This window comes from Leucoraja erinacea, chromosome 27, assembly GCF_028641065.1.
Source record: "Leucoraja erinacea ecotype New England chromosome 27, Leri_hhj_1, whole genome shotgun sequence".
NCBI classification, from domain to species: Eukaryota; Metazoa; Chordata; class Chondrichthyes; order Rajiformes; family Rajidae; genus Leucoraja; species Leucoraja erinaceus.
The window spans coordinates 15,354,611-15,377,052 of record NC_073403.1 but is presented as its reverse complement, the minus strand read 5'-3'; the positions used below and the strand labels follow the sequence as shown (position 1 = coordinate 15,377,052).

At 38.7% G+C, this 22,442-nt stretch overlaps 1 protein-coding gene across 6 annotated transcripts in view; it reads right to left on the bottom strand.

Moving 5' to 3' along the window:
* LOC129710264 (V-type proton ATPase 116 kDa subunit a 1) overlaps positions 1–22,442 on the bottom strand; it is a 52,434-nt gene that overhangs the window by 12,802 nt on the left and 17,190 nt on the right. For 3 of the 6 annotated variants that reach the window (XM_055657143.1, XM_055657145.1, XM_055657142.1), the window contains exons 6-19: positions 21,413–21,516; positions 17,068–17,194; positions 14,426–14,508; positions 12,852–12,945; positions 11,469–11,681; positions 10,294–10,444; positions 10,050–10,189; positions 6,672–6,832; positions 5,765–5,855; positions 3,605–3,723; positions 2,991–3,207; positions 2,632–2,739; positions 1,631–1,738; positions 101–118 (exon numbers count right to left, since the gene is read on the bottom strand). In XM_055657143.1, the coding sequence (XP_055513118.1) occupies positions 101–118; positions 1,631–1,738; positions 2,632–2,739; positions 2,991–3,207; positions 3,605–3,723; positions 5,765–5,855; positions 6,672–6,832; positions 10,050–10,189; positions 10,294–10,444; positions 11,469–11,681; positions 12,852–12,945; positions 14,426–14,508; positions 17,068–17,194; positions 21,413–21,516 (1,734 nt within the window). The remainder of the gene's footprint in view (positions 1–100; positions 119–1,630; positions 1,739–2,631; positions 2,740–2,990; positions 3,208–3,604; positions 3,724–5,764; positions 5,856–6,671; positions 6,833–10,049; positions 10,190–10,293; positions 10,445–11,468; positions 11,682–12,851; positions 12,946–14,425; positions 14,509–17,067; positions 17,195–21,412; positions 21,517–22,442) is intronic. The other 3 variants (XM_055657147.1, XM_055657146.1, XM_055657148.1) reach the window with 3 other exon arrangements.

The following is a 22,442-nucleotide window of genomic DNA, read 5'->3' as shown; positions in this document are numbered from 1 at the left end:
TGACCAAAGGATGGAACTGTGTTATACAATATATTTCAAAATTAAAATATCAAAACTTAACCTTGACAATGAAATAAACATGCAATGAGAACAGCCTTACCAATTGTTCCTCAGTTGGCTTGCAAAAAAAGTTACATGTTTAGTTAAATGCAATGAGAATATGAATGTCAAGTTAGTAAATATTAAGTTGATAAAAATGTACTATATTCATGAACATCATATCCTTTTTTGTTGGGAAAACAGCAAGGGAACACATCTAAATTGCTAGATACATTGCCCTCCATAATGTTTTGGACAAAGACCCATCATTTATTTATTTGTCTCTGTACTCCACTATTTGAGATTTGTAATAGAAAAAAATCACATGTGCTTAAAGTGCACATTGTCAGATTTTAGTTAAGGCCATTTTTATACATTTTGGTTTCACCATGAAGAAATTACAGCAGTGCTTATACATAGTCCCCCCCCCCCATTTCAGGGCACCATAATGTTTGGGACACATGGCTTCACAGGTGTTTGTAATTGCTCAGGTGTGTTTAATTGCCTCCTTAATGCAGGTATAAGAGAGCTCTCAGCGCCTAGTCTTTCCTCCAGAAGATTGAGGATAGGACACACCCACCTGAACAGCACATTAAAAATGTTGGGAAAACACCCTACTGGGATGTGTGAGGAATGCCATCAGCCGGAAACAGTTCAGCATGCTCTAGTTGCATGTAAAAGATATGCAACAGAAAGAACAGTTTTGATCAATGAAATGAAGAATAATGGAATGACAGATATATCAGAAAAGAACATTCTAGAGTATGGAGGGGAAGGAAAATGAGTAAATTTTGTTGTTTAATTTCTTGAGGGCCTCGGGCCTTATAAAAAGGATATAAAGTAAAGACATGAGGACTGTGGAGTGAAGCCAGAAGGTGGCAGCAATGCAACATTGTGGATGCCGGCTGCCGTAAAACTCCGAAGAAGAAGAAGAAGAAGAAGTCTTTCCTCCAGTCTTTTCATCACCTTTGGAAACTTTTATTGCTGTTTATCAACATGAGGACCAAAGTTGTGCCAATGAAAGTCAAAGAAGCCATTGTGAGACTGAGAAACAAGAATAAAACAGTTCAACATCAGGCAAACCTTAGGCTTACCAAAATCAACTGTTTGGGACATCATTAAGAAGAAAAAGAGCTTACTAAGTGCAAAGGGACTGGCAAGCCAAGAAAGACATCCACAGCTGATCACAGAAGAATTCTTTCTATAATAAAGAAAAATCCCCAAACACCTGTCCGACATCAGAAACTCTTCAGGAGTGTTTCAACCTTTTACGTAGTAAATTTCAGCATCGAATGACAGATTACTGCCCAGGGGTCTATTTGAACCACTGGGGATAAGACCAGGTGAGTTGAAGAATGTGGAGAATATAAACTCAATTAGTAATTGATTGCAGTGATAGTAAATGTTGTACTTCCTCTGCTGCTCGTCAGTCAGGATGGGTAACTCTTTATAATTCCCTTTTTCCAGTTTTTGAAATTATTAACATTAAGCTATAGGATGATTATTTTCGGCAAATTCTAGACAGTTGCTGTTCAACGTTACAATTCAACGAACAAAATAGGCTCCTGGTAATGAAAAATTCAAGACTTACTTCTTCACCATCTTCTGAATGGGTATCAAGCTGGTCATGTTGGATTATCTCAGCATCCTCTTCTGTTGGTCCATTCCCAACTCGTATGCCACCAAAGTTGTGCGTTCCCTGTATAGTGAACAAGCCAATTGGTGTAAAAAGCCAAATAATAGGTCAAATACAAATGCGACAATTATTAAATAATCTTTCAACAATAGACAAAGATCCAATTATTAATCTTTCAGTAGTGGGCTTAGTCTTCGTCCAAAAGCATTTGTTACCCAATTCTTATGGAGGATCATCATCCTAAACTGTTAACACCCTCTGCTAATGCTGCCCGACTGAAATATCTCCAGCATTTTTCACTTACATAATGACACACATGTTTTGAAGCTGAACATTTTTGATATCTATCTGTTCATGATATTATCCAAAAACAATCAGCATAAGATTCAATCCAAAAAACAATCAGCATAGATTCAATCCCCAAGTCAATAACAGTAATCTTTTCAATATGCTGTTTGAATGGAGATATTTTTTACTGAAATCATTTGAGTATTCAAAGCAGTAAAGCAAATTGCAGCTCCCCATAATGGAAATACAGGCAAGCATCAACATCCTTTACCTTAACATGCAAATATTCACCAAATATTCTCAATGCAAAACAAAAGTGTGCGCGTGTGTGAGCGCGCGCGCATGTCATTTTGCCTTTGATTCGTTACTCCATGAAAACCAGACTCAAAAACAGCGAGATTTTTACCATTAGTGCATATTGGTATTGCACAATAAGATTATTTGTCAATTTTCTTTACCACTGCAATATTTCCATAATAACTACAAATTATTTTGTTTTTAATTCAGATAAGTAGTTATAATTTAATGTAAGAGTATTGTAGCTCACGGAAAAATATTATTTTTTAAATGCCAAGCAGCCCCTAGAAGGGAAATTTAATAATATTAAACCACAGTCACTACCATCCCAAGGATAACTGCAACTTGAACTCTGAAACATAAAATCTTACCAAATTCCTTCTCCTCAAATACTGATGACGCAGCACCAATGGTTTCACCACAAGCATGCATGGAACACACAGCAGTGCTACAATTACCAAGAAGGTCTGCAAACCGATCTATGAACAAAATAGAAAGTCCATTTAATTATTTCCGTCTTTTAAAGGTTACATTTGCAGTTGCATGCACTTGACGAGAATGTTCCGCAAAGTGTCAAACTTTGATATGCGCATATATATCAATTTGCTGCTTAAGTGACACCAGAATGTAATTTAATAATCAGATTGGAAGCTATTGATTTCAGCCAAACATCTTTAAAAAAAAAAAACAAGCAGGCACATTGCACAAACTTGCATCTATAGTTCCATACCTGCCCCTTATATAGATACTTCACGTTTTTATCACTGTAGCTGAATAGAAACATATTGATGAAGTGGATGAGAAGACTGGGAGCTTCTTTTGATGTGATGGCATCATAAGCAGTCCACTTGTAGAAGATAAGAATAACAAGGTAGCCAAACAAAGATAACATAAACACTATTTCGGGAATAAAGCCAAAGTAGATGTTCAGAGGCTTTTTAAAATATCTAAGAACAAAGCAGAGAAAACAGATGCAATCACCGGTAAATATTATAAATATTCAATTTAGTACTAACATTATTTAACAGTTAATTGCAAACATCAAATAATGACAAATCATTACGTACAAGGAAATAAATCGACAATTAACAAGCAAGTAAAATTAGATGCACACTATTCTGAGAGCATACAGAGATGGAATAAATGAGGTTCAAGTCATAACTTTGGTTGGTCAGATTTGAACTTCAGAAAGCCAAACAAACAGATTAGTAAACTAAGAAAGTTAACCAAAATAATTGCTCAAATTTGAGCTGGGGTGCAAATTTAAAAGTTGACTTAAAATTTAGTAAAATAATCATCAATGGATAAATAACAAAATTCTATTCCTTATCTACTTAAACTCACATATGATTCAGGAGACTAAGAGACAATCCAAAGGTCATCTGGATGACACCCAAAATCACAGACATCTTCATTTTGAAGGAGTTTAGAAATGTAAGTTTGTTTGTCGCAATGCTCCATATCTAAATGAAAAATTAAATCAGTTATTTTTTGTGGGTTGAGCACAACAGGCAAATATTTGGATAACTATTTCCTTTCCTTTAGACGCAAAATTCATAAGTTGGAACTAGTCATCAGGAAAACAAAAAGTCGAAAGCCAGAAGGATAAAATCAAACAGACTAAAGGAGCATATTCATCTGAAATTATGTTGCATGATACTGCCTTATGCATAAAAAGATAATTTTGTGAGAAAACAATCAAAATTCCTGTTAACTTTGAGCCAAATCCACAACAAATGAACTGTCATGAGTCCTACAAGCAAATTGTTTCCCTTATTTCTCTGTTTCCCCACAAACTTTGCAGAGAGCTAAAAATACCCTTTCTTCTCTATCTCCCAGGTTTGCTTAGTTTCTCTTCCCTGCTTGACATGCTAAATGCTTCCAGCATTTTCTGCTTTTGCTCTCAAATGATCAGTCAACCTAACAAAACACTGCCGAATTCTGCGAAATTCAAGTATATTTATTCATCAACTTTTCTCCCGTGAGCAATGGCATTAGTCATTCTTTAGTGGCACTTTTTCCAAAAAGCTGCAGTTTGCATATCATTAGTTTAATACACACTGTGGCATCTAATTGCATTTACTCAATTAAACCTCTGACTTTAATCTGATCAAACCAGTATGTCACATAGTCCTCAAATGAAAACATAAAACATGAGATATGCAAATATTTATTTCCAAAACCGTGATGCTGTGCGACAGACAAAACTAGTTTCTGAACCAAGATGACAATCAGAATTGAACAAAGGACAAAAGAAAGAAAATTATTCACTGCCATGTAGTATCATGTCTTTCTATTACATTTGCAAGAAAAGCACTAAAAGTTGAAATTTAGGTCGTAGATAAATTTGACGGATTTAATTGATTTTTATTCATTTGTGCAGTGTGGGAATGAGAGCCAATGCTTTTCCTAAATGCCCTTGAGAATTGCTGCCAAGTTATCAGCCAAGATGAAGGTACTGCAACGTATATCCAAATCGGGATTGAGTAGGATTTGAAGTCCGGATGCGTCACTGCGTAAAGTCTCTTGTATTTCTTGGCAAGAAAGATTGTGGGTTTAGGAGAAGGAGTTAGATTAGTCAAGACAAATAAGTGCATTGCATTGTCTGGATGATGCACATTGCAACACAGTCCTGGGGATAGCAAACATTTTCCTGCATGCTGCCTGCAAAATGCCACCTTTCTCCTGTGTTACTTTTAACCTTGTCATCCAAAAAACAAAACCACAGAATAATTGTTGACTTCTGAAAGGAGAAATCAGGAGAACACATACCAATTTACAGTGGTGGGTCAGCAGTGGAGTGGCTTAGAAGCTTTAAATTCCTGGGAGCTAACATCTCACATGAACTGGCCTGGACCCAACAATTAGATGTAATCGTGAAGATGAGCTATCGGCTCTACTTTCTTAGAAGTATGAAGAGATTTGTCACATCACCAAATATGTTTACAAACTTCCATAGATGCACTGCACAAAGTATCCTGACTAGTTACATAATGGCCTGATATGACAATTCCAATGTACCGAATACATGAAGCTGCAGAGAGTAGTGGACTCGGGTCAAGTCGATCATAGGCACAGCCGTCATCACCATCAAAAGCATCGGCATAAGGAGCTGCCCCAACAAGGCAGCATCTATTATCAAGAAGCCCCTCCCCCCTCTTCCCCAACATTTGTTTTAATTGCCTTGCAGAATTCATGAGTAATTTATGAATGTTGCGTATAATTTATGTTTTTGTGTATTACCTGGTCATCTGTGTCTGTACGCCTATAATGCAGCTCAAGCAAGATTTTCATTGCACCTCTATTTCATTGCACCTCCCTATAGTCAGGGGGCTAGGCATTTACCACAGGAGATCCTTTATGACACTGGCCAGTTAATTTTCTGAACAATTCCAATACTTGAGTACTTAAGGATTCCAGTCATACACTTCTCAGACAGTCAAAAGGCAGGCCAAATTTTATTTTTCATGCACGATGAACATTTAATAGAAAAAAACAACTTACTGGATCAATTCCAAAAGGATATGGCCCTTTAAAGACATTGGGGTGGGCAGGGTCCAGCTGGAGATTTCGATTGCCTTGAAGAGTTTCATCCCTACAAAAAAAAATCACAAAATATATTATCCAAAATTGCTGTAATTTTTTTTTCATCAATGTTAAAGCCTGAGTGTTAAAAAAATCCTAGCATTAAATTACACTGCAATTGAAAATGCTAATTTTTGTTGAGTCTATCATAGTCTCAGGATGCACTTAAGAACCTCATGAATATCAGTGGCAACACTAATGGGTGGTCAAGTAATGGGCTGACTAGAGAAGCTGAAATGTTAATTTTAGACTTTAAAAAATATATAACTTGCGGAAAGCAGATATTTTCTATGAGCAAAATGTGACAGTTCTGGATTGTAAAGGTATTTTAACATCTTATACTTAGACCATACATTATTAAACAAGTAGATGATTGGCCCTCAGGTTTTAGCCAATATCTTTCTAGTCATCAACATGTGTAGGAATAATCAATCAATTACTTAAACAAATGTTAAACAATTTATAACCTTAATTTGAGTGAAAGCAGAATAACCCAAATGTGTAGGAATGAACTGCAGATGCTGGTTTACACCGAAGATAACGCAAAATAGTTGAGTAACTCAGCCGGACAGGTAGCATCACATTCTTTATATCCAGAAATACTGCCTGCTGCTGACTTACTCCAGCATTTTGTGCCTAAAGCGGAATAAATATTTACTTAAATTATCTATTTCTCTCATGTTTATAAGATGAAAATGATAATATCTTTAATGTTAAAATTGTATTTGTCATGTAACATTATATACCCAGTATAAATTTGTTTTGTAGTGCCAGAACAAGAAACTCATAAAGCAATGTTACAAAAAAATGTATTTGTAATACTTACGTCCAGTTTCCGTTTGGTGTGAACATTGGTCTCACACTCCATGCTGAACCAAACATATTGAGAGTCTTTGCAAAGCAGTCATTATATATAAGTCCCGTATACACAGAGAAAACTCCCATGAGCAAAATAATATAGCGTCCACTGAAAACTGTGCTGAAGATCTATCAGGAATTAAGTTTAATTAAAAACAGATACAACCACTCCGTAACTACAGCAATTGATGTTCCTACAGTACAAAGTAAAACAGCTTGAGCATTATACTATTTGTATTTTGAATTTAATGAATTAGATTAATCCACTGTTGAAACTTGTTTTAATAATGAAATCTTATTAATTCTCAACATAATGCAGGCTTCCTGAATAAGCTGAAATGAAGGACGGCACTGTGCAGTGTTTCCATATATTGAAAATGCATCCTAATATTAAACATTTACTGTTTTTTATGTTAAGTACAGGAGTTTATTTAGATGCAACCATACTTCTCTCCCAGTTTTAATTCCCCCCCTCCCCCTTTATCGTGCACTGCTGTCATTCTTAAATTACAGTAATAATTCCAATCGGAGCCTCTCTGTCATCTTAATAAGCAAATGGAAAGCAGAATTGAAAGACGGAAGTAACATTCTAATGGATTCAGACCTAAAGATGTAGATCCTGTAGCTAATTAAACCTTTCAGTGCTGAAAATGATAATAGCTGGGTGATTCTCATTTATTTAATGGTTCAATCCAATTTAAATGTCCCCATATTTAATTTCACAGCCACAAAAATATGTGCTAATCCGCATAAAGAAATATTATGACTGGTAATCAAGTGGATTTAACTTTGTGAAATGGTATTATCCCCCGCTCTACACCATCTACACACATGACTGCACCCCCACCCACCACAGCAACACCATTGTCAAATTTGCGGATGACACTACAGTGGTGGGACTCATCTCCGGGGGGGACGAGTACGCCTACCGGGATGAGGTGGAGCAGCTGACAGTGTGGTGTGAAGAAAATAACCTGCTCCTCAACACCTTAAAGACAAAGGAAGTAATAATAGACTTCAGGAAGAATAAAACGGACATGGTACCATTGACTATCAGAGGGGACGGTGTAGAGAGGGTGGCGGATTTCCGCTTCCTGGGAATCCATATTGAGGAGGACCTGACGTGGGGCGTGAACACCACTGCGCTGCTGAAAAAGGTCCAGCAGAGACTGCACTTCCTGAGGGTGCTCAGGAAGAACAACATCATTCAGAGGCTGCTGCTGTCCTTTTATCGGTGCTCCATTGAGAGCATACTAACATACTGTGTATGCGTGTGGTACACCAAATGCACAGCGGCTCAGAGGAAAGCGCTCCAGAGGGCCATTGACAACGCCCAGAGGATTGTCGGCTGCCCTCTCCTTACCTTGGAGGACTTACACAGTTCCCGCTGCACCAAAAAATCCCAGAGTATCATAAAGGACATTTCCCACCCCGGACACTCCCTGTTTGAACTGTTGCCGTCAGGCAGACGGTACAGATCTACGAGAAGGACGAACAGACTAAAAAACAGTTTTTACCCCACTGCTATAAAAGCACTAAATGTAGCTGCCAAGGAACGCAGGGGCGAGACATACTAAGGGACTGTGGTAACTGTGAAATCGACAGAAGGATGGAGGGTTGGGTGTTTATGCGTGATATTTTCGTGATATTTATTTTAGTTGTTTATCTTTTAATATTTTACCTTGTATGTATCGTTAGCTTTTACAAATGTTTGAATGGTGCACTGACTGGCTGACATTTTTAAATTTCGTTGTACATGGTTCATGTTACAATGACAATAAAGAAACTATTCTATTCTATTCTTATACCTAAGAAATTTCAGTGCTAGGGACATTGTGCATAGAACAATGCAGCATTGGCCCTACAGCACATGAAGCCAAATATGATCCCCATATACGCATTAAACGTTACTTCCTTCTGCCTACAGGTGACCATTTCCTGCATATTCATGCATCTATCTAAAAGTATCCTAAATACCACTATTAACACAGAACATTGAAAAGCATGGCCACAATGTCTGTGCCGAACATGACCCCCAAGCTAACTGACTGTCGACCTATATATGTCTCTCATCATTTTATAGACTTCCATCATGTCTCTCCTCAACCTCCAGCTTTCCAGAAGAATAAACAATCCAAGTCTGTCTATGCCGGTGTTTTCTGGATAAAGAGAAATCTGTCTATTCTGCTTTGTAGCCAATACCTTACAATCTAGGTAGCATTCTGGTAAATAACCTACACCCTCTTGAAAGCCTCCACATCCTTCCTGTAATGGGGCAACTAGAACTGCACACACTATTCCAAATGTGGGCTAACCAGTTCTATAAACATGCTGCTTGACTTCCTGTCTGGGCAGCTGAAGGAAAGATCAAAGGTGCGGTGATGAAAATAGACAATTGCAAGCAGTGGCGGACTGGGTCTAAAAATATTGGTTGCCAGGAGACAAAGGGGGCCCACTTCATCAGGGGCCCACTTGATATAGGGGGCCACTTCATCAGGGGCCCACTTGCCATCGGGCAAGCTGACACTATGGCCAGCCCGCCACTGATTGCAAGTGCTAGCAGCGGATGGCTGAATAAATTAGATGTTGAAAGAGTTTAAGATTATAAAGATTATAAAGAAATGGAGTCAGAAAAATAAGAGATGTTAAATACAAGGATATTTTTTCACCATATTTAGAGAAGCATTGCAAAGGCAAATCCATCACAAGTTAGTAAGAATTTGATATTGGTATATCAATGTATATTTTGTAATAACTATGGACATATATTGCATCAATATCAAAACAAAACTGCTCCATCAATCATGAATAAAAGGCATTCCTGTATCATTCCAGTCCAAGGGTTAATGCTCTATAAATAGCAGGTTTGTAAGTAGGATTTAAAATTAAAATGTTAAAATAATTTATTTAATTGTTATACTTAAATATTCCATCTATGTTAAAGCATGAACAAAACAATGCCATTAATAATTCAAGGCATAATTTGAACACATAAAAATACAATCTTAAAATACTTTATATTTGGATCATGTTTTCTTTATACTGAGAGAGATTAATGTCTGGAACTCACTGCCAGAGTTGGTGGTGACTCCAGGTGCAATCATTATCTTTAAAAGACATTTAGGGACACTAGTAAATAGGTACGGCATAGACGGATATAGATATAGTCAAGACAAATGGGTTTAGTGATGGGCACAATGGACATGAGAGGCAAAAGGGGCAGTTTCACAATTCTACGACTGCAAAAAATGACAAACCTTTTGAGTGATTATCATCATTTTACAATCCACAATAAATACGTCAAAAAGTTACATTTCTTGATTGTCATTATTAATATAAAGAGTACCTCGTTTTCGTTCTTCTGTGACAATATGCGGCTTTCCCTCAAAACCATCCACACAGCAAATAAAGTCAGCAGAACACCATGGCCAAAATCCCCAAACATAACAGCAAAGAGGAAGGGAAAGGTTATAATTGTATATGGTGCTGTGGAAGAAAGGATTTAATTTTTAATTTAAAAATTGAAGACATTTTTTTTAGAAAATCAGGCGTTTAATAAAAACCATCGTCAGTTTAATGAAGTTCCTTACCAGGATTAATTTCCCTGTAAGTTCCGATTCCATATGCATCCACTATGTTTTGAAAGCCAGATGTAAATTTATTGGTTTTGTTGTAAGTTGGTGGAGTCTGGCTAGCTTGCATCCTGTTCAAGATGGACGGGACTGTAGATCCACTCCGTTCCTGCACGATAAAATATTAGAGTCATAGAGTCGAACAGCATGGAAACAGGCCCTTCGGCCCAACTTGCCCCTGCCAACCAAAATGTTGCATCTACGCTCGTCCCATTTGCCCACGTTTGGCCCATATCCTTTTAAACCTTTCCTATCCATGTACATGTCAAAATGTTTTTAAAATGTTATTATAGTATTCTTATCACTTTTTAAATTACAATACATTTATGTCATAACCCATTGCACAATGGTTTATTAGATTTAAGAGACATGTTTTAACAAAAGTAAGAAGCTACCAGCCGATCAAGGGCAGAGCAGTGAGTGCTCAGCTCAGCAAATTCCAAAAGAACAAATTACAAAGTGGATGTTTATAATGTGTGATGGAAAGTCTTGAACAGATGCAAAATCTAAATGGTAAAATTCTTCAAAACTTGTAATGTGAAGGCATTCTCTTTAAATCAGTGGGGGAAATGGACAAAAAGACAAGGATTATCCATCTCCCTCAGTATCTTTGATAGGTAAAAAAGTACACTTCCAGCGTTTTCTGTTTTATTTTAAGTTTAACAGCTGCAATATTTTGCTTCCCACAGTGTGAATTTTGGGAAACTCAAATCAATTGAGACATAGGAAAAGTTACATTATCATATTATTTTGTCCGAGATTGATGTTTTCGTTGTTTGATGTTGTAGACCACATTTTCGATTGCGAGACATCCAAACAGCACTGCCCAAGGTCCAATTGTCAATTGGAGCACACTACAGTGCAGTCAGTAGGATAGATCGCTTGGGCAGACCACTGACTGTACCTCCAGACAGAAGGAATGAGTATGCACAACCTGAACTATAATTATTCCATACAAGCAGGTTCCAATGAGAAAAATACAAGTGAACTAAATTAGGCTCACTCCTTTCTGAAGCAATTTAAGTGTTTTTGTCGATTTCAGAATTACTGCAAGTAACCTAGCCAAGGGAGGCCACAAGACTGAAAGTGCAACGTACATTAATGAACTTGAATTTACATTGAGGGCGACTTACTGTACCCCTCCGTAGGGCAAACTGAATTGAATCCAAATCTGAAACTGGACACCAGACTTCTGCAATTAAACATTTTTGTGTGACATCAATGTTGCAGAGATTCAGAGTGTGATAGATCGCTTTCATTTTCCGCACTTTAATAAACCACACACGAATACTCTTGGCAGCTGCCTGCAGAACCCTCTGACGATGATCCTCCGTCTGATTTAAAACCTGGAGACGAAACAGTACAAAACATTTTTTAATTGACAGAATTTACAGATACATTTTCAAGGGAGTTAGATTTAGCTCTTAGGGCTAAAGGGATCAAGAGATATGGGGGAAAAGCAGGAAAGGGGTGCTGATTTCAGATGATCAGCCATGATCATATTGAATGGCAGTGCTGGCTTGAAGGGCCGAATGGCCTACTCCTGCACCTATTTTTCTATGATAATATAGAATAATAATGGCCCAAGTTGCTTCTGTGATTTTATTCATTGGCATGGCATTTGTTGGGCACATTTGCTTCATCCACAATTAATGCCTTTTATAAGAAATGTAACTGATGAACTCCAGATACATCTCTCTCAATTGCTAATAGATATTGGACTTTCAATTGAAAAGGTTACTGGAAAATTATAGATTTGTTTCCAAGTATCACCATCATGCATCTTTTAAATTGTTCAGTAAAAAATAGATAATTATTTAAAATCTAAAATCTTAAGCTTCCTTTTGTTGCCTGGTGTGTTTGCCCACTACATTGCTTTTAAGAACTAATCTAAGCTAATGATAGGGCATGAGAAAGCCAACGGAGGAAAGGTTACCAGAAACACTTGAAGAAGCTGATGAAACAAAGCAGAAGAGAAGGAATTTCTCAAAACAAACCAACGCATCATAGGCTGGGAAATAATAGTTGTAATGCTCTTTTAATGTTGAATACAAAAATAACTGACTTTACATTCAATATTATAAATGTGCTTTGTACACCAGGTAACACAGGAAGGCTTAGGATTTTGGATTCTAACCCAATATCTCATTTTTACATAATGATGTAAAAAATAACATGGTGATATTTAGAAACAAATCTATAATTTTCAGGAACTTTTTCAACTGAGCAGCTGTCCAATTTCTATCAGCAATTAAGAGAAATGTCTCTGAAGTTCATGTTACATTTGCTTCTACAAGGCATTGATTGCTGATAAAGTAAATGTGCCTAATGAATGCAGTGCCAATGAACAAAATTGCTAAAGGAAAAATTGAGTAATTTTTAAATTCCATTCTTATAGAATATAGAAGAATCTATCGTTCTTGTAGAATTTTGCACAAATGTCTTAACATGTCTCTGAATTGTGCAGAAAACTGTATGTGCTAAGACACACAAGTCCCAACAAATGAATACAATACCATTTGAAGATCGTCGATCCGTGTGTTGACACCAGCTAACATTTCCTTTCGCTCATGCGGAGTTTCTGGGCAGGGATACAGGGAGGCTCTGAACCTGCAAGACCAAGACTCATTGTTAACATAAATACTGATAATGGGTCAGATTGTGCTTGAACACAAGTCAAGATCACATCCAACTACACTGGCATTTAGCAGCCCTGCAGGATCAGCTGAGCTAGAGCTCTCACTGCCAAAGATGTGCCTTGAAGCTGAAAGGTCCAAGAGCTGAATCTCAGACCTTGGGATTGAACCCAAGGCCCTGCCCCATTCCACCCAACAGTCCGAAGGCTTTTTCAACTATTTTCAAATATCTCCAATGATCACTGTCATTTAAAAACAGCGATCTTAGAATTTGAACATTTGAAAATGTTTGTGTTATTTAAGTAATAATATTTATCCAGATATATTATTAAAGTATTAATTATAAAAATTAAACCAGTGATATTAATTTACCATTTTCATTCAGTTCCCAATCCCTGTAAATGAGTGATGTGCTAGAAAAACTCAGAGGTTAGATACCAAGTGTATTTAGGTTTTCAGCTTAAGGTGATCTGGAATGTATAGAAATAAGGAACTGTTGATGCTGGTTTACAAAAAATGGCACAAAGTTCTGGAGTAATTTAGCGGGTCGTGCAGCATCTGAGAACATGGATAGGTGACATTTCAGGTCAGGTGTCTTCTTCAGACTGATTGTATTCAGAGGGGGAGATGCTGCCTGACCCACTGTGTTACTCCATCACTTTGTGGCTATTCAAGGTGACCTGAAATTGTCCTTACATCAGTGCAGAGTCCAAGGGCAGACTAGGTGGTCAGAAAGGTCACCATCTGATCTCCAAAACATTCTGTACACCAACGCTACACTGTGCAGGCATGGAAGTCACAAACATGCTGACCAGCAAGGAGCACCTCCATAATGCTTCTCTTCTGAACCCCCGACAAAACTTTAGGCCAACAACAAATAATCATACAGTGAAGCTACTAAATAAAACACCAGTTTGATGGCCTCACTTTGAAAATCAGGGAGATTGATAACTTAGAAAGTCATGAAATAAGGCAAATAAATCATAAATTTGGCAATATCTGGGTAATTATTGGCAAAATCTTAAGCACTTAAAATATTTAGATTTTAGACAGCAATATCATTAGAGTGTGATTGATGTAGGGTTTCATGCACAAACAACAAAAATGAAACATATGTAGACAATGTAAACACAAGGAATTGCAGATGCTGGTTTTACCAAAGAAAAGGCACAAAGTGCAGGAGTAACTCAGCGGGTCCGCCAGCATCTCTGGAGAACATGGGTAGGTGAAATTTCTGGACATGACCCTCCTTCAGTCTGAGTTTCTCCAGCATTTTGTGTTAAAAGACATTTTGATACCTCCCAAAGAGAGTAAGGAGGTCATGGAACCTGCAACATGGAAAGGCAATTTAACCCACTAGGGTGTTGTGTATGTGAGATGGGCCCTTCAGATTAAAAAAAAACTGACAACTAATTACATTATCCGACTGTTATCAATAAAAATGTTCTCCTCACCCTTCACAAATTTTCTTCACCCTGTTTTTCAATTGGTCACCTTGAAAGAAAATTATGAAAACAGACTTGTCCACCTGACCGCCCTAAAAAAAGTAGAGAATCAACCTGAAATCCTTTTGTTCCAAAGATTGCAAAATATACAAATCATTGCATTCCTTTATCACAATGATAAATCATGTCATCATATTGAAAATGATTTTATTTAGCAAAATAATAACAAGACGACAAATTTATATTATCTACTCTACTAATGATCCGTTTTAAAAGAATACTGCCCAGTGCAGGTAAGGCAGGGCTCGAAATTAATGGTTGCCCGGGTGCCATTGACCACTCAAAGTGCCGTCGGGCAACCTGAAAGGTGAGTCATTTTGCCCGGCTTGGCAACTTGGTTTATAACGAAGATAGACACAAATAGACCAAAGATTATCCAGGTTTTACTTCTATAGTCAGTCATATACATCACAAATTTGGTCAGGAGTTATTTCATTTGAAATGTTAACGTTAATTCTGAAGTGGGAATGATGGAAAAAGCGTTTATCAACAAATTATTTTTAAATTGTTGCTTACAAACTGGGTATCTTCATTGTTGTTCACAACACATACATCTAATCTGAATGTCCGGTAATGTGCCGTCTTGACACCTTTAAATATATTACCAAAAGAACATTCGCTGCATTTATGTACTTTGGCCATCTCTTGTTAGTTAGTGTAATGTTTAACCTGTCAGATGGGTATAGTCAGTTTTAACAGCTATTACCATAAAATGCCTTTAGAAAATTCCTTGCAATCTGTATATTTTGTTGTGGATAAATTATGTGGGAAGCGAGAGTGTTTCTGTACCAATAGCAATAACGACCCATGCTATGGCCGTGTCATGATAATTTTCGGTCCTTCACGGAAAACATGCTTGCATCAATCTGTAGTGTGCATGGTTAAGCATATATGTTATCAAGGTCCAGGATTTATTGACACAGGTTCATCATACGCTGAATAATCCAACCACATTTTTGTTTGGAAGTGGAAAGAAATAATAAAAATTGCATTAATTGCAATGTGTAAAGAGAGTTGAGATACTGTATTTTAATTTTGCTGTATGTCATTGTGGTATATATCATGTCTTGATTGGTGAATTTGTTAGCTTGTGACTTTATTTGAAGCAGAAATAATATGTGAATGCTTCATTGAGCATAATTCCGACTGGTAACTACGCACTTCGTCCGAGCACGCGTCATGCAAGCCATCTTAAATGACCACCTAAACTGTCATTTGGCAATCTAAAAAGCTGCCAAGGTTGCCCGGCTGGCAACAGGGAAAAAAAGTTAAGCGAGAGCCCTGTAAGGCAATGTTTATTACCTTAGGAAATTAATATAAAATATTGCTTTAATACAATGTGCACTATTAGACACAATATCCAACTTCTTACTATGGACTACATTTGTATCTTTAGTGTACAGCTATATATTATCAGAAATATTATTCGTTTAAAGTATCCAAAATAAGCATGGCCAGCAGAAGTTTTATTCATTCTCTCCAATCTAACTTTTTTTTTAAATGACTTGTGGAGGGAAGAGTTTGTAATTATAGAAAGCATTCAAATTCCATTACTTCAGAATGAATGCACTTATCCCATGATGTTACAATGTGGACTTTCATTGCTACCCGATTCATCTTTGACAACACAAAAAGCTTCTTATATCAAATAGTTGCATGCCACAGATCCAGATTCTTTAGATCTATACATAATTTAATGGAGCCAAAATCATACAAGTGTGGCGGCACTGGGTGATGGACCACGCACAGTGTTGGAGAGTTAGTGTAGAATAAAGAACCAGTATTTCGGACAAACTGTGTCTGCCTCGTTATTTAATGGACAACTCCGCGTCCGAGATAAAAGGTTAAAATTATAAATAAAAGCATACTTAGAGAAGTATAAAGCAAATTTTTGAAATGCATTTAAAACAGACTGGGCATTCACTGATTGATAACAATTTTTTCACTTTATGGGCAGCACAGTGGTGCAGCTGAAGGAGCTGCTGCCTCACAGCGCCAGAGACCCAGGTTCGATCTTGACCTTGGGTGCTACCTGTGTGGAGTTTACATGTTCTCCCTGTGACCACGTGGGGTTCCTCCAAGTGCTCCAATTTCCTCCCACATCCCAATAACCTCCAAGATGTGTAGGTTAATTTTACTCTGTAAATAGTTCCTAGTGTGTGGGTGTGTGCAGAACTAGTGTGTGAACGGGTGATCATTGGTTGGCATAGACTTGATGGGCTGGAGGGCCTGTTTGCATGCTGTACCTCTAAAACTAAAACTTAGCTATCCTTGTATCAAAAACAACCCGTCAGTATCAGTACTGATCACTGAAGATCTGCTTCCTTTCAGTACCGGCACAGTTCATCTACTGGCTGTCAGTTCAGTTGTTGTGGTTAATTTAGCAGCAGTCAGGATATCATGATAACTCTAATTCAGTTGTTCTAATGCTGGTTTTATTAATGCTGCCCACACGCTATATTGCCTTGGTTTCACACAGGCTCGAATGATTTGAATTCAAAGTCAATTCTATAACCAGTGTTAACAGAAAAATAAACCACAGAATTACACAGCCATTCATCCTGGGAACTTAATGTTAAAATTCCACTTACAGCTACAGGGTCTTCCAAGGGATTTTCAATTTCAGCTTGACGAAGAAAAACATTTCCTCTGCATACTCGCCACAACATCCTCTCAAAAGTAGGGAGTCTCTCTCGGTTGATTACACCAGCCACAAAGCTGTACATAAGAGTATACATGGTCACAAGCTGCATTATATACATTTACAAATTATCAACTACAGTACATGAACTATCAATACCTACACAAATCAAACCTCTCTTTTTATCTGAAACCTTCATCAAAACATTATATAATTTATTTTTTCCATCTGATTAATGTATTTTAGTTTGAACCATTTGTTTTATGATGTGGTCCTTAATTATGAGCATATGTGGACCTATGTCCTCTAACTCCTGTCCTTAAGACCTCTGTGAAAGCCATAACGTTTCCAATACAAAATATACCAAGCTTCAGTAAAAGAAAAAGTCAAACTATATAATGGTTAATACCAAGAGAGGGCAGGTGCTGGAATCTTATGCAAAAATATATTGCTGGAGGTTAGACAGCATCTGCGAAGGGAACTAGACAGATGACATTTCAAGTCAGGACCCTTCTTCAGCCTCAAATTATTTAATTACTCAGTTAGTAGATTTGAAAACTGCTGGCTATTTGCCAAATTCAAACACCTAACAGTTCAAGGTAAAATACCTTTGGTTTGGGACAAGATAGGCAGGAGGAGGGAAGAAATTAGTAAAACATCCCGTCTTTTTGTTGAATATATAAAATAAACACAACAGAAAATAAGCTTCTAAATCCATTGTGGCATCAACCTTATTTATCCATTCACTCTCCATCATAACCAATATACCCTCCATCCATTAGCACGATACTTTTGATTTCCAATGCAGCTCTGTCACTCTCTGCATTAATCTTTGTACGTTTTCCTCCATTTAAACAGCTAGCCTTTTCTACACATTCACCATGACTAGGGATGGACACAGAGGTTAGGAAGTGTAGAGCCATCAAGAGCCATAGGCCCCCTTAATCTTAATCATGGAGTATTGTGTGCAGTTTTGGTCCCCTAATTTGAGGAAGGACATTCTTGCTATTGAGGGAGTGCAGCGTAGGTTTACAAGGTTAATTCCCGGGATGGCGGGACTGTCATATGCTGAGAGAATGGAGCGGCTGAGCTTGTAAACTCTGGAGTTTAGAAGGATGAGAGGATATCTTCTTGAAACATATAAGATTGTTAAGGGTTTGGACATGCTAGAGGCAGGAAACATGTTCCGGATGTCGGGGGAGTCCAGAACCAGGGGCCACAGTTTAAGAATAAGGGGTAAGCCATTTAGAATGGAGACGAGGAAACACTTTTTCTCACAGAGAGTAGCGAGTCTGTGGAATTCTCTGCCTCAGAGGGCGATGGAGGCAGGTTCCCTGGATGCTTTCAAGAGAGCTAGATAGGGCTCTTAAAGATAGCAGAGTCAGGGGATATGGGGAGAAGTCAGGAATGGGGTACTGATTGGGGATGATCAGCCATGATCACATTGAATGACGGTGCTGGCTCGAAGGGCTGAATGGCCTACTCCTGCACCTATTGTCTATTGTCATGAGCTACAAAAATCAACATACAATTTGAGATTATGAATGCGCATGCACATTCTTGCCATTTGCTGTTGCAAAGGCTGGACATTTATTTTCTCTGCTTCCTGCCAGCAGCCAACAAAAATGTGTGTTTAATTCACTTAGGGAGAAAAATAACAAGCCATATTTTAACTACCTGGAATTTGACCGCAATTCAAAATAGCTCGAAAGCTATTGATATGTTCAACTTCCCCAAAAAGCCTTAATTTGCTCAGTCTGGTAGTTCCTTTTTATTTCCCCAAGGACAAGAAGCATACATTTATCTGTCTCCTGCACACAAACTGTTTGGGTATTCATTGGCAGGTTTAGTTATACCATATTAAATACTGAGCCCAACAGTACATGTTCTAACCACTGTGGCACCTTGTAGAAAATCAATAATAAATGATTTATTTTCATCATTATAATATCCTTGAAATGCTTCACAAAAACTGCTTCCATTAAAGAGTACTTCATAATTAGAAATTAGCCACATTAGTGGCACCGTCCAAATAATAATTAAAAAACAAATCGACAAGTTGATCAAATGTTTAGCCAAAGAATAGATTTCTAAAGAAGTTTGTAATGAGGTCGTTCTATTGCTTGTGAGGAGAGTATTCAACGTACAATCAGATAAATATGCAGCAACATACTACAATGAAGGCTGGGAAGGTTGTAGAGGTACGAGAAGGTGGTAGGTGGCCAGATGGTGCAGCAACAAAATAATTCAACTGTCCACCTTAACCATTCTTCCTTGTTAAATTCCTAGTACTATGTAAAACTTTTGGCTCATTTCACTTTAACCCATGATAATGATGATGACCCAGGAAAATGTCCCTGTTTAAGGCATGTTTGGGATATTAGATTTAAGCATATCTCTGTCATTAAATAATGATCAGCTTGCAATAACTTCATGATTTTAATTTATGAAGCAAAATCCATTCTGAGCAAACAACTTTAAATCACTAAACCCTTCTTTGGTTATTTTAGCATTAACTATAGTTTATCACGTGAAAATATTATGCTTAATCCCAATCAACCATAACCATCAATCTAAGTATTATCACTACAGGTGCACAACCTTTTATCCGAAGTTCCAAATAACGAAAAGCTCTGAATAGCGGACATTTTTTCGGTCCTTGAAAAAAGGTCCTTGAAGACGTTCACCGAGGGCGGCCCGCAGAGGTGACAGCGGAACCTCCGGTCGGTCCTTGAAGAAAGGGGAACTAAATCCCCATTCATAAAAGAGAAGGTGAGGGTATATTGCGCGGGAGGGTTAATAATTGACAATCTGCTGCTGCCTGCCCGTTGAGTTAAAAAAGTTCCCACGGTAGACTCACGATACACAGTGTATCGTGAGTCTTGCGTGGGAACGTTTTAACTCAGCGGGCAGGTAGCAGCAGATTGTCGCTCCCTTCAGTTTCACCCCACCTACACCCCTCTGCTTCCCGGCCATGTGTGTGACCCCTTCCCTCCCCTCTCCAGCTCCCCGCCCATTGCACCGGCGCGGGGGCTTTACACTGTCTTCACGTCGGAGCCAGTGCCAGTCACCGGAGACGTCAGGACCAACGGGACACCGGCCCCCAGGCCCACTGCAAGCACGGAGATCCCAGAGACCCACAGCCAGCAGCAGCCCAGCCCCGCTCCAACTACAGAGGAACACGCTCCCCGTAGGGACAGAAGCTGATGGTGTGCAAAGTACGTCTTGGTCTTGGGGTTGCGGATGAGGGGGCGCAGCTCGGGCTGTGACGTCTCTGGCCACCCCCCTGTACAGGAGCTGAGACTGGGAACTGTGGGGTTGTTTGCAGTTGCAGAGGGAGGGGGCAAGGGCGGTACAGTTCCCAGTCTCAGCTCCAGTCCAGGGGGGTGACCGGAGACGTCAGGACCAACGGGACACCGACTGCAAGCACGGAGATCCCAGAGACTCACAGCCAGCAGCAACTCTAGCCCAGCCCCGCTCCAACTCCAGAGGAACCCGGGTTGCGGATGAGGGGGCGCAGCTCGGGCTGTGGGCGAACTGCCACTTGTCGCTGTAGCGGCGCATCAGGGAGCGGGTTCCTGTTGGTCCTGACGTCTCCGGCCATCCCCCTGGACAGGAGCTGAGAGACGTCAGGACCACCAGAAGCTGCTCCCCGATGGGCCGCTACAGCGACAAGTGGCAGTTCGCCCACAGCCCGAGCTGCGCCCCCTCATCGGGACATCGACCCCAAGGCCAACTGCAAGCACGGAGATCCCAGAGACTCACAGCCAGCAACAACTAACTCTGCTCCAACCCAGAGGAACCCGTGTGCGGATGAGGGTCCGCAGCTCGGGCTTTGGGCGATAAAAGTCGTGTGTGCGGATTCCCTGGTATTAGGGGCTGACACAGCGGCTTTTCATGGTTTTTCTCCCTTAAAGTTCTGACTCGTCATATCTTCACACTTGTCTCCCGCACTAAGATCAAAATTATAGATTGATCCCAGCCCTAACCCCCTATTCTCTCCTATCTGCAAGAAAAAACTACATTTAAGACTCAAACTCGTGATTGAGTAACTGCCGGGATCGAGGCGCAAACTCGCGACCTTGCGGATATGAGCCAAGCACTCTACCACTACGCTAAAAATCTTCCATTCTGAAAGACGAAAAATTCTGAATTACGAAAAGTGTCTGGTCCCAAGGCTTTCGGATAAAAGGTTGTGCACCTGTATTAGCTGTCCGTCATTTTTCTGAAATAATTGACTCGCATATTTCACAGTTAAAATTATAGATTGACATTTAGATGGTAAATTAATTTACCCAAGTCTGAGCGGGGCACCTCGTCCTAGTTCACTTGGCTCCAGCAGAGAAGACGATTCTTCAAGTAGGTCTGGATCAGACATCTGCTGATGATGCAATTCAGCCTGAATTCACAAATCAATTAACATACTATGAAACCAGTTAGTGGCATGCAGTGGAATCAGGAACCAGGAGAAGAGCAGAAAAACAAAATGTAAAAAAAGAATCAGAACTGAAAAGAAAATATAAACAATATACATAAAATTTGTGTAAATACAGAAATAAAAGCAAAGATGAACAGGAAAGCAGATGATTACAGATGAACAGCAAATCCATTCAAGCAAATTGAATCTTTCTGAAGGTCTCAAATGACAAATCAGAAAAATCAATATGCCATTGCCAAGACGTACATGCTAGTGATAGTCGCAGAAGTGGAAATTGGTTTCAACAATTTCAAAAGGATACTGACATAGTATCAACTGCTTGATGGTTATTTTAAATATATACATATTAACGTGTTTTAATATTTCTGCTGGATTTTGTCAGAGAAAGATTTCTGATAAAAACTTGGATATTTCATAGGAGAATACCTACATTGCCCTGTTACGGAAAACTCCTTACAATCAGCTCTATTCACCTGCTACTTCCTACCTCATAGTTGAAGCAACATGCTGAAGGAAACCTGTATCACCCTGGGATTATAAACCCAGTCACAATCATAAAGCAGACATCAATCATATAGTTTTCAATGCACATTAAGAATCCTGCTGTTATAGATAAAATACATGACATATCGGCTGATAACAAAACCATTCTAATAATGGTGGTAACATGCAGCTTCAAATTATCCAGCCAACTTTAAGAAAATAAACCTAAAATATTAGCTTGAGTTCCAAATATCTTTAGTATTAATCAAATTACAGGAACATTTATGAATTAGGCTGCAAGCACTCTCCTAGATCTTCCGTTATGACCGCATGCACACACCTACTGTTATTTCTTGAGAATGGCATATCCAATGCATTAGCTCTGTTCTAACAATATGCTTCAA